This window comes from Microcaecilia unicolor, chromosome 11, assembly GCF_901765095.1.
Source record: "Microcaecilia unicolor chromosome 11, aMicUni1.1, whole genome shotgun sequence".
Classification (NCBI taxonomy): Eukaryota; Metazoa; Chordata; class Amphibia; order Gymnophiona; family Siphonopidae; genus Microcaecilia; species Microcaecilia unicolor.
This window is the reverse complement of record NC_044041.1, coordinates 8,121,072-8,133,870: the sequence shown is the minus strand read 5'-3', so window position 1 is coordinate 8,133,870 and position 12,799 is coordinate 8,121,072. Positions and strand designations below refer to the sequence as shown.

General features: G+C 44.2%; 1 protein-coding gene across 1 annotated transcript in view; it reads right to left on the bottom strand.

The window, feature by feature from the left end:
- Nucleotides 1–1,701, bottom strand: part of LOC115479887 (mediator of RNA polymerase II transcription subunit 13-like) — a 130,286-nt gene extending 128,585 nt beyond the window's left edge. Inside the window, 1 exon segment of the mRNA XM_030218194.1 lies at nt 1,611–1,701. Coding sequence (XP_030074054.1) covers nt 1,611–1,701 — 91 coding nt within the window.
- Between the last annotated feature and the right edge of the window lie 11,098 nt (nt 1,702–12,799).

Sequence of the window (12,799 nt, the reverse complement as noted above, 5' to 3'; positions counted from 1 at the left end):
TCAAGGTACTAAGCTTGATCCTGATGAAGCTACAAACTACTTCCCAGTATCTAGTTTACCATTTATTTATTTATTTGTTACATTTGTATCCCACATTTTCCCACCTTTTTGCTGGCTCAATGTGGCTTACATAGTACCGTAAAAGTGTTTGCCAATTCCGGTAGTGAAACAAACACATGATGATATTGTGATCGAATAAAGGTACATGTGTTTCTGGTGTAATGGGGATCGAGGAGAGGAGAGGAAAGGATATATATATTTATTTCTAAAGTCACGGAGAACGTGGTAGCTGCTCAGCTTGTCTTCTGTCTAGATAAGGTCAATGCTTTAAATCCCAGACAAACAAGGTTCTGTTCAAATCATTCTATGGAATGCTCTGTTCTTCATCTACTTGACTTCATTCACACCTCTTTAGATTGGGGACACCAAGTAGTAATACTATCTTTAGACCACTGCCAACTCCAGACTTCGCTCCTTCTGTCTTGCTGCACCCTACGCCTGGAATAGACTTCCTGAGCCCCTACGTCTTGCCCCATCCTTGACCATCTTTAAATCTAGATTGAAAGCCCACCTCTTTAACATTGCTTTTGACTTGTAACCACTCGCCTCCACCTACCCTCCTCTCCTCTTCCCTCTACACATTAATTGATCTGCTTGCTTTAATTTTTGTCTGTTAGATTGTAAGCTCTTCTATGTTTGTGCAGCGCTGCGTACGCCTTGTAGCACTATAGAAATGCTAAATATTAGTAGTAGTAGACCACGCCCTACTTTTACATCAGCTTGCTGAATTTTATAGTGCAGTACAGCACTTGATTGGTTTAGATCAGGGGGTGTTCAATCATGATGTTAAAGACCTCAATCATATCTCTCCTCAGCCATTTTTTCTCCGTTGAAGATCCCTAACCTCTTCAACCTTTCCTCAAATGAAAGTCCTTCCATCCCCTTAATCACTCTCCTCTGTACTTTTTCCTCTCATTTGAGGAAAGGCTAAAGGGGTTGAGGCTCTTCAACTTGGAGAAAAAATGGCTAAAGGGAGATATAATTGAGGTCTTTAACATCACAATTGGAGTGGAGTTGGTAAACGTGAATCAACTGTTTAGTCTTTCAAAAAGTACAAAGACTAGGGAACACGCCATGAAGTTACACAGTGCTACATTTAAAACAAATAATAGAAATATTTTTTTCACTCAGCTTATAGTTAAGCTCTGGAACTCTGCCAGAACAAGTAATAAACGTTTTGGATAAATTCCTGGAAGTATAATCCATAAATTGTTATTGGAGTACATCTGGGGAAAGACACTGCTTAAACTTGGGATTAAGTAGCATGGAATCCTGTCACCGTGGGACTCAGCCATGTACTGTGACCTCGACTGGCCACCACTGGAAACAGGATACTGAGCTAGATGGACCCTTGATGACACCCAGTAGGGCAACTCTTATGTTCTTACATGTGCTGTAGATTAGGTGTCAATTGAGTATCATTTTGTGGAGCTGTAGGTCCTCTGCTGTTTTATGTGTGTCCATTTTGTGTCAATGGGTGGCGGGTAAGATCCCTAGCTGTTCCAAATCATCCTGATTAGCCTCTCTGAACCAGTCCACACCCTCCTCACCTGGAGCCTCAGACCTGTAGTTCTTACTCTCCTCCCTAATAGGAGCTGAAGTTTTATACAGAGGCTCATGGGAACTGTAGTCTTCCTCCATCTCAGAGGAAATAAGATGCTTGTATCCCTGAGAAGAGGTGGGCCTTCTATGCTGAGGAATCTGGGACTTGTAGTTTAAATTTTCAGGGGGAAATCTTCCCTTCCTGCTCCGTTCCCTGGCAACTTCCTCACCTATTATCCTGGAATCCTCGCAAACTGTACACTGCAAGAATAGCACTTACGGCTGCAGGTGTCACCTATATGTGGGTACAGTAGGTTTTTGGTGGGTTTTGAAGGGCTCATACTTTCCACCACAAATGTAACAGAGTAAACTATGGGCCTGGGTCCCCTTCTCTGCATTACACTGCACTGACCACTAGGCTACTCCGGGGACCTGCTTGCTGCTCTATTAGGACTGGGTATGTACTGTTTCTTTTCACATCTTTAGGAGTTGAGAGGGAGTCAGTGACCACACTGGGGGAGTAAGGGGGTCATGCCTTAATCCCTTCAGCGGTCATGTGGTCATTTAGGGCACCTTTCTGTGACTTTAGTCATGATTGAAACAGGTGTAGACCAAAACATCTAACTTTTAGCCCTGGACATTTTTGCTTTGTTCCATTGGGTCACAAAAACGTCCAAGTTTTGGGAATGCCCAGATCCTGTCCCCAGAACACCCCGGACATGGCCCCTTGTGATTTGAACACACTACAAACAAACTGCATAGAAAAATGTCTAATGTGTTCGGAAAATAGTGATTTTTGACATAGTACAAAAAACGTTGGTTTCTAAAATGAGCCGCTACGTATACCAGATTCAACTCTATCCACCTTGATGGGCCAAGTGGATGGACCATGCAGGTCTATAATCTGTTGATATTTGCTATGTTACCATAATAACCTCATCATTTTCCTGAATTCTGTTGATCCTGGTCTCTCTGGGACATAGACCACAGAAGTCTGCCTGGCACTGTCTTTACGTTCCAACTATTGGAGTTGTTGTCAAAGCCCAATCCAGCCTATCCCAATCTGTGTTGTCATATACGGGACACAGACCGTAAATATCTGCCCCACATTGGCCTTAGTTCTTCAAAGCCAAAGCCAATGTCTAAGCACCACGTGTCTGATGACCTTAAAGCTTTCAAATAGGTAGAAAAAGCAACGGCCAAAGCCAGAAGGATGCTTGGGTGCATAAAGAGAGGCATGACCAGCAGGAAAAAGGAGGCGATAGTGCCGTTGTATAAGTCTCTGGTGAGGCCTCATTTGGAGTACTGCCTGCAGTTCTGGAGACCGCACCTACGGAAAGATATAAACAGGATGGAGTCGGTCCAGAGGGCGGCTACGAATTCAGTAAGTGTTCTTGAATGCAAAAATTATAGGGACAGGCTTATGAACCTCAACATGTATATGCTGGAAGAGAGGAGGGAGAGAGGAGACATGATAGAGACGTTTAAATATCTCAAGGGCATTTATGTACAGGAAGAGAGCCTGTTTCAAATGAAGGAGAGCTCTGGAATGAGGGGGCATATGACAAAGTTAAGAAGGAATAGGCTTAGGAGTAACCTAAGGAAGTATTATTTCACAGAAAGGGTGGTGGAGGCGTGGAATGGCCTCCCGGTGGAGGTGGTGGAGTCGAGGACTGTTGCAGAATTTAAAAAGGCATGGGATAAGCATGTGGGATCGCTTAGGAACAGGAAGCGTTAGGGGTTATAGAGGATGGGCAGACTGGATGGGTCATGTGGCCTTTATCTGCCGTCATGTTTCTATGTTTCTATTTAAGTGTTGTTTTTTATACTATCCATTTTCTAATTAGAAATCCTCTATGTTCATTCCATACTTTTTTTTTTTTTTGGTTACATTTGTACCCTGCACTTTCCCACTCATGGCAGGCTCAATGCGGCTTACATGGGGCAATGGAAGTGACTTGCCCAGAGTCACAAGGAGCTGCCTGTGCCGGGAATCGAACTCAGTTCCTCAGTTCCCCAGGACCAAAGTCCACCACCCTAACCACTAGGCCACTCCTCCACTGTTGCTACTATTTGAGATTCTACATGGAATGTTGCTATTCCACTAGCAACATTCCATGTAGAAGTCGGCCCTTGCAGATCACCAATATGGCCGCGCAGGCTTCTGCTTTTGTGAGTCTGACGCAGGACGTCAGACTCACAGAAACAGAAGCCTGCGCAACCTTCTACATGGGAATGTAGTGGAATAGCAACATTCCATGTAGAATCTCCAATAGTAGCAACATTCCATGTAGATTCTCCAATAGTATCTATTTTATTTTTGTTACATTTGTACCCTGCGCTTTCCCACTCATGGCAGGCTCAATGCGGCTTACATGGGGACAATGGAGGGTTAAGTGACTTGCCCAGAGTCACAAGGAGCTGCCTGTGCCGGGAATCGAACTCAGTTCCTCAGGACCAAAGTCCACCACCCTAACCACTAGGCCACTCCTCCATCATCGTTTTTGTCGCCACCACCTCCCTTGGGAGAACATTCCGGGCATTGACCACCCTCTCCATGAAAAAGAAATTCCTGACATTACAGTCCGTTCTCGTTATTTGCACGTTTGGCATTCATGATTTCACTTATCGACGGAGGTGCAAATAGAGGCAGCCGTTTGCCATTCGCGGTACTGTGTTTGCGTATTCGCGAACATGTGCCTTTCGTTTTCGCATTTTTGGTGTTTGCTTGTTTGCTTCTAGAAACTGCCACCAAGCATCCAAGAAGGATACAGTAAATTGCTTTTAACCATTGCCTCCAAAATCTACTTGCAAAATGGAAATAAACATATTTAATCTGATAGCCAGGTTAAGACATGAACTGTTTCCATCTGAATGATAGAGAGGCACAGTGAGAAAAAGGGATTTGCCACAGGGATCACAGAGAGTCTGGCACAGTCCCAGGACTTTTCACCGAATAATACTGTACAGTTTGCTTCTGGAAACAGCCACCAAGCATCCAAAAATACTAGGACTAGGGGGCATGCGATGAAGCTACAAAGTAGTAAATTTAAAACAAATCAGAGAAAATTTTTCTTCACTCAACATGTAATTAAACTCTGGAATTCGTTGCCAGACAATGTGGTAAAGGCGGTTAGCTTAGCGGGGTTTAAAACAGGTTTGGATGGCTTCCTAAAGGAAAAGTCTATAGACCATTATTAAAATGGACTTGAGGAAAATCCACTGCTTATTTCTGGGATAAGCAGCATAAAATGTTTTGTACTTTTTGGGGGATCTTGCCAGGTATTTGTGACCTGGATTGGCCACTGTTGGAAACAGGAAGCTGGGCTCGATTGGACCTTTGGTCTTTCCCAGTATGGCAATACTTATGTACTTATGAACTTATGTACAGCAGCCAAGAGGGATACATGGTTTTTAATCATTGCCTCCAAAAACTACAGTGCTTGCAAAATGGAATGCTGTACAGTAAACACTTTAATCTGATGACCAAATTAAGAGTAGAACTGTTTCCATCTGAATGATTCAGCACTCTTTGCTTCTTTAAATGGCCACCAAGCATCCAGGGGGTGAGTTACAAGCTACATGTACCAATCGTGAGAGAAAGAAACATGAGATGTGTCTTAATGACAAAATAGGTGCATTAAATAAGCTTCGTTCTGGTATGTCTGTTTCTGCTGTTGGCCGTGAGTTAAAGGTTAACGAATCAACAGTTTGATCCGTCCGGCAAAAAGAAGAAGAGATTCGGTGGTCTGTTCGTGAAGCCGCATCAGAAAGTTCCAAAACAACATGATGTGGTTCGTGATGAGTCGATGGAAAGCAACATTGCATTATCCAAATTTGTGGAAAATGCAAATGGTGGATGACAAAGAAAGGCAAAGATTTATAAACATGTCATCCAGGGTCAAGAAAATGTGAAACCCTTTTCTGCTATTTCTGGCTGGATTGCGCGTTTTAAAAGGTGATATGCGCTTAAACTTTTTAAAGAAGAATTTAAAACATACCTGCTAAGTGTGATAGAAGAAAAGGGTTATGTGCCAGAGCTGGTCTTCAGTGTTGATGAGACTGGCTTGTTTTACAAACAGGCTGGGAAACGGACATATATAACGAAAATGGCAGCCAAAGCCCCTGGTTTTGAGGCATTTAAAGATTGTGCCACCCTGTTATTATGCACCAATGCCAAGGGTGATTTCAAATGCAAGCCTCTTATGGTGTAGAGAGCCCAAAATCCTTGTGCTCTTAAAGGAAAGAACCTGAACTGCATGCCAGTCCAAAGCTTGGATGACGTCCAATTTATTCTGGGATTGGTTCAACAGCTGTTTTGTTCCAGACGTTGAATGGTATCTCCACCGTAAGAACCTTGCCTGCTGATAAGTACAAAAGTAATGCCACACTGGGAAAGACCAAGGGTCCATCGAGCCCAGCATCCTGTCCACGACAGCGGCCAATCCAGGCCAAGGGCACCTGGCAAGCTTCCCAAACGTACAAACATTCTATACATGTTATTCCTGGAATTGTGGATTTTTCCCAAGTCCATTTAGTAGTGGTTTATGGACTTGTTGTCCTTTAGGAAACCGTCTAACCCCTTTTTAAACTCTGCTAAGCTAACCGCCTTCACCACGTTCTCTGGCAACAAATTCCAGAGTTTAATTATGTGTTGGGTGAAGAAATATTTTCTCCAATTTGTTTTAAATTTGCTACACTGTAGTTTCATCGCATGCCCCCTAGTCCTAGTATTTTTGGAAAGCGTGAACAGACGCTTCACATCCACCTGTTCCACTCCACTCATTATTTTATATACCTCTATCATGTCTCCCCTCAGCCGTCTCTTCTCCAAGCTGAATAGCCCTAGCCTCCTTAGTCTTTCTTCATAGGGAAGTCGTCCCATCCCCGCTATCATTTTAGTCGCCCTTCGCTTCACCTTTTCCAATTCTACTATATCTTTCTTGAGATGCGGCGACCAGAATTGAACACAATCCTCAAGGTGCGGTCGCACCATGGAGCGATACAACGGCATTATAACATCTTCACACCTGTTTTCCATACCTTTCCTAATAATACCCAACATTCTATTCGCTTTCCTAGCCACAGCAGCACACTGAGCAGAAGGTTTCAGCGTGTTATCGACGACGACACCCAGATCCCTTTCTTGGTCTGTAACTCCTAACGTGGAACCTTGCATGACGTAGCTATAATTTGGGTTCTTTTTTCCCACATGCATCACCTTGCACTTGCTCACATTAAACGTCATCTGCCATTTAGCCACCCAGTCTCCCAGTCTCGTAAGGTCCTCTTGTAATTTTTCACAATCCTGTCGCGAGTTAACGACTTTGAATAACTTTGTGTCATCAGCAAATTTAATTACCTCGCTAGTTACTCCCATCTCTAAATCATTTATAAATATATTAAAAGCAGCGGTCCTAGCATGTTGGATGATGCACCAATACACTGTCATGCAGACCTCAAAAATGCACACCCTGAAATTGAGGTTCTCTTCATTCCCCCAAACACAATGTCCATCGTCCAGTCCCTCGATCAGGGAATAATAAAGTGCCACTACATGAGGTAGCTTTACAGCAAGGCCTGTGAAGCTCTAGATGGCGACAAGGAAACCACCATGCTGGACTACTGGAAGACAGTGACAATACGCAATGTAATCAACTATGTCAGGATAGCCTGAAATGGCGTCACACAGGCTACTGAAAACGATTGTTGGAAAACATAAGTAGAAATGTGGAAAACATCACACGCTTTGCATGAAAAATCCCTGGAGAAGGCTTCAAAGACATGACATAAGAAGATGTTGAGGGAATCTTGGCAGCGACTGCAACAGAGCCCAGCAACGAAGACCTGGACGAGATGGTGCAAATGATGCAGCAAAGCCTCAGGGGCAGTGATAATGAAAAAGAGATGGCTGATACTCCAAAACTCGTGCCTCTCATGTCTGCTAACAACACTGGCCAGTGTTGGAGGAAAGTGATCCCATGCTGGAGCATAGTCTAAAATTTATGCATCTCAGAAGTTTATTTATTTATTTGTTACATTTGTACCCCACATTTTCCCACCTCTTTGTAGGTTCAATGTGGCTTACATAGTGCCAGAGAGCAGTTGCAGACTCCGTTGTATACAAATACAAGGTGAAGTTGTGATAGGGTAAGGTTCATGTGGTAGGACCACATAGAAGAATCGTTCGACGGGAGAGTTTGGTGATGGCCATTACGAACTTTAGTGGTGTTGTGTCGCAGAGATCAGGCATTTACATTGGATCTGTAGGGTATGCCTTTTTAAACAGGTGGGTCTTGAGTGTCTTTCTGAAGTAGATGGTCATATATGGTTTTCAAATCTTTTGGTAGTGCGTTCCACAGTTGTGTGCTGATGCAGGAAAAACTGGATGCGTAAGTTGATTTGTATTTGAGTCCTTTGCAGCTTGGGTACTGTAGATTTAGGTACATTTATGTTGATACGGATGAGTTTCTGGCTGGTAGGTCGATTAAGTCTGACATGTAATCCGGTGCTTCACCGTATATAATTTTGTGAACCATAGTACAGATTTTGAAGGCAATGCGTTCTTTGATTGGGAGCCAGTGTAGTTTTTCGCGCAGGGGTTTTGCGCTTTCAAATCGTGTTTTTCTGAAGATGAGTCTTGCAGCCATGTTTTGTGTGGTCTGACGTTTCTTTAGGATTTGTTCTTTGCATCCCGCGTAGATTCCATTGCAGTAGTCGGCATGGCTCAGTACCATCGATTGTATCAGCTTGTGAAATGTTTCCCTCAGGAAGTATTGTTTCACGTGTTTGAGTTTCCACATTGAGTAGAACATTTTCTTTGTTGTGGATTTTACTTGGCTTTCTAGTGTAATGTTGCGGTCCAGTGTAACGCCGAGGATTTTCAGGCTGTCTGAGACAGGGAGGGTGTGGTCTGGGGTGTTGATAGTTGCGGGATTGTGCGTGGTGTGTTGGGATGAAAGGATAAGACAGTGGGTTTTTCCTTTATTGAGTTTTTGTTGAAATGCATTTGCCCAAGAGTCCATGGTGTTCAAGCCAGTCTTGATTTCATTAGCGATTTCTGTCAGTGTGGATCTGTAAGGGATGTATATAGTGACATCGTCTGCATAGATGAAAGGGTTAAGACCTTGGTTGAATAAGGCCTTGGCTAGTGGGGTCATCATTAGGTTGAAAAGGATTGGGGATAGCGGTGAGCCTTGTGGTACTCCGCAATCTGCTTTCCATGGTGATGTTCTGCATTTGCCTCTTACAATGAAACACTTAAGGACTTGAGAAGAAAAGCCGGGTAGACAAGGCTGACACAGCTTTTTCAGTCAACAAGGCGTGAGATCCAGGCACCTGAGGTAGATCAGGCTGAAGTCGACCCCCCCCCCCCCCCCCCAGGGCCACCGTCTTCATCATCTACTATGGTTCTACAAGGCTGTCACTCTCCAGAGGTCGACCTGCCTGATTTGACGCCCTCATCGCCTCCATCTGTGCAAGAAGAGCAAATCTCTCTGTCCCTGTCCCCCTCAAGCAAATCTGTTTTCATAATGTTGGTGGTTTAATAGCTGGTTTTTTCAAGCAATGTTTTCATATGGTACAGTCTCATTTCTGTAGCCTTCTGGTTATGTAGCAATGATGTCAAGCACTTTTTTCTTAAAGTGTTACCAGCTGCAAGGGCTGTAAAATATGGTGCCAAAACCAAGGTACAGCACTGTACTTGATTACTGTTCTGCAATGCTGTATAGTATTTATTTTTTGAGAGTGTTACTACAGTACTGTAAGTGGTTCAGTAAATTTTTTTTTTTTTTGCAACACATTATCCCCCGTTGAATAAGCCCCGTGGCAAAGCCAACACAGCCCATTCAAAGTGGATGGGCTGTGTCAGCATTAGCGCACGGCAGCTGCTAGCCCAGCTTAGTAAACAGGGAGGCATGTTTCTCTGGTTTTTGTTATGCAGGAATAAAACCCTCTATTTCCTATAGGCAGTGGCGTAGGAAGGGGGGGTGGTGGGGCGGTCCGCCCTGGGTGCACACCACTGGGGGGGTGTCGGCTCCACTGGTTCTCTGCTCCGTCTGTCACGGAACAGGTTACTTCCTGTTCCAGGGCAGAGAGAGCAGGGAACCAGCGGAGCCGACGCAGCTCCCAGCGACGTGCACTCGGGGGCGGATCGGCCCTCTCGCCCGCCCCTCGCTTCCTAATTCAAGTAAGAATGCGCTTCGGGGGGGAGGGTGCACTCCGGGGGGGGGGAGGGTGCACGCCGAAGGGGGGGCGCCGTGCTGCACCCGGGGGGGTGCGCAGCGGCGACCCGCCCCGGGTGTCAGCCGCCCTCGCTACGGCACTGCCTATAGGGATATGTTTTCATATAGCAGAAACCTAATCCCTATTTCCCATAAGTACATTTTTGAGAATACGCAGTTTGCGATGTTTTTGGAGAACCATACCATCGCGAATACCAAGAACGGACTGTACTCCTAAGTCTACTACCAAGGAACCTCAATTCATGTCCTCTAGTTTTACCATTTCCCTGTCTCTGGAAAAGATTTGTTTGTATACTAATACCTGATAATAATGAACCTGTTTGTGCCTTCCTTGAACCAAAGTTGGGCCTACTCTGAACCAGAGGCCTATGAGCCAGGCTAACATCTGATACTAAGACCATAAACTCTCCCTGACCTAGAAATGTGTTTACGTGACAAGCTGGACCTGCAGCTTGCAGAAAGAGGAACCAAGAGCTCAAAATGTTTCATACAGGGCATTGGACAGAATGTGTGTAGGAGCTCTTTGCAAATTATTATTATGGATTAAGAACTGGTTGAAAGATAGGAAGCAGAGAGTAGGATTGCGTGGCCAGTATTCTCAGTGGAGGAGGGTAGTTAGTGGGGTCCCGCAGGGGTCTGTGCTGGGTCCGTTGCTTTTTAATGTATTTATAAATGACCTAGAGATGGGAATAACTAGTGAGGTAATTAAATTCGCCGATGACACAAAATTATTCAGGGTCGTCAAGTCGCAGGAGGAATGTGAACGATTACAGGAGGACCTTGCGAGACTGGGAGAATGGGCGTGCAAGTGGCAGATGAAGTTCAATGTTGACAAGTGCAAAGTGATGCATGTGGGTAGGAGGAACCTGAATTATAGCTACGTCTTGCAAGGTTCCGCGTTAGGAGTTACGGATCAAGAAAGGGATCTGGGTGTCGTCGTCGATGATACGCTGAAACCTTCTGCTCAGTATGCTGCTGCGGCTAGGAAAGCGAATAGAATGTTGGGTGTTATTAGGAAGGGTATGGAGTCCAGGTGTGCGGATGTTATAATGCCGTTGTATCGCTCCATGGTGCGACCGAACCCGGAGTATTGTGTTCAGTACTGGTCTCCGTATCTCAAAAAAGATATAGTAGAATTGGAAAAGGTACAGCGAAGTAACGAAAATGATAGTGGGGATGGGACGACTTTCCTATGAAGAGAGGCTGAGAAGGCTAGGGCTTTTCAGCTTGGAGAAGAGACGGCTGAGGGGAGATATGATAGAAGTGTATAAAATAATGAGTGGAATGGATCGGGTGGATGTGAAGCGACTGTTCACGCTATCCAAAAATACTAGGACTAGAGGGCATGAGTTGAAGCTACAGTGTGGTAAATTTAAAATGAATCGGAGAAAATTTTTCTTCACCCAACGTGTAATTAGACTCTGGAATTCGTTGCCGGAGAACGTGGTACTGGCGGTTAGCTTGACGGAGTTTAAAAAGGGGTTAGATAGATTCCTAAAGGACAAGTCCATAGACCGCTATTAAATGGACTTGGAAAAATTCCGCATTTTTAGGTATAACTTGTCTGGAATGTTTTTACGTTTGGGGAGCGTGCCAGGTGCCCTTGACCTGGATTGGCCACTGTCGGTGACAGGATGCTGGGCTAGATGGACCTTTGGTCTTTCCCAGTATGGCACTACTTATGTACTTATGTACTTATGTACTTATCTGGGTATGCAGGTGATGGAAACATGAGATATCAGGTTGCTGGAGAAAAGGACTGTGAAGCAATATAATAATCAAACTTATCAGCCTTATGTTTCCGTGGACCACCCTAAATAATCTTGATCAGTTTTTACGGAAAAGGGGAACAAGAAAGAGGTAGGCTTAGTGACACGCCTTCCATAGACATAATGTTAAGCTTTCCATATATAAGTGAAAGTATATCCTATATCTACGGAGAAAATACTCTGAGACGTGTGCAGCCGGGTACTCTCCCATGAGAAAAATCCTTATAGACTGTACCTGGTAAGTGAATAAAAAGAAAAATGTCCACATTTTCTCATATCTTGTGGCGTCCAATTTGTTCCTCCCTAACTACGGGAGTGCGTGGGGTTAGTAAGAACAAATAAATAATCATACCTTTGAACATCGGCATCATATCTCCCCATCTCTCCTTTCCTCTAGGTTATACATTTAGGTCTTCCAGTCTTTCTTCATTTCTGGTGGCACAAGCCCCATACCATTTTCATTTCATCACTTTTCTCTGGATCGCTTCTTGTTTTAAATCCTTAGCAAGATAGTCTCCAAAACTGAACACAATACTCCAAGTGGGGCCTCATTAATGACTTATACGGGGACGTCAACACCTCCTTTCTTCTGCTGGTTATGTCTTTCTCTATAAAACCTAGCATCCTTCTGAAAATGGCCACTGCCTTGTCACACTGTTTTGTTGTCTTGAGATCCTCAGATATTATCACCCCAAGGTCTCCCTCCCTGTCTGTGCATATCAGCCTCTCGCCTCCTAGCAAATACGGCTCCCTTGGATTTGTATTCCCCAAGTGCAATCTCTCCGCACGTATTAAATTTTATCTGCCAAATATTAGACCATTCTTCTAACTTTTGCAAATCCCTTTTTCATGTTTTCCACTCTGCCGCAAATCTTGGTATCATCCACAAAAAGACAAACTTTACCTTCTAACCCTTTGACATCACGTGCAGAAATATATTCAATAAAATCATCCCCAGAACTGATCCTTGAGGCACTCCACTACTCATTTTTCCTTCCTTCAACTGAATTTCATTAACCACTACCCTCCAATCTCTGTCAACCAAGTTCTGATCCAGTTCATCACTTAGGATCCTAACTTCAGCCTGTTAAGTGTATCCAAGAGCCTCCAATGAGGAACCTACTACTACTACTTATCATTTCTAAAGCGCTGCTAGACGTATGCAGCGCTGTACACTTGAACATG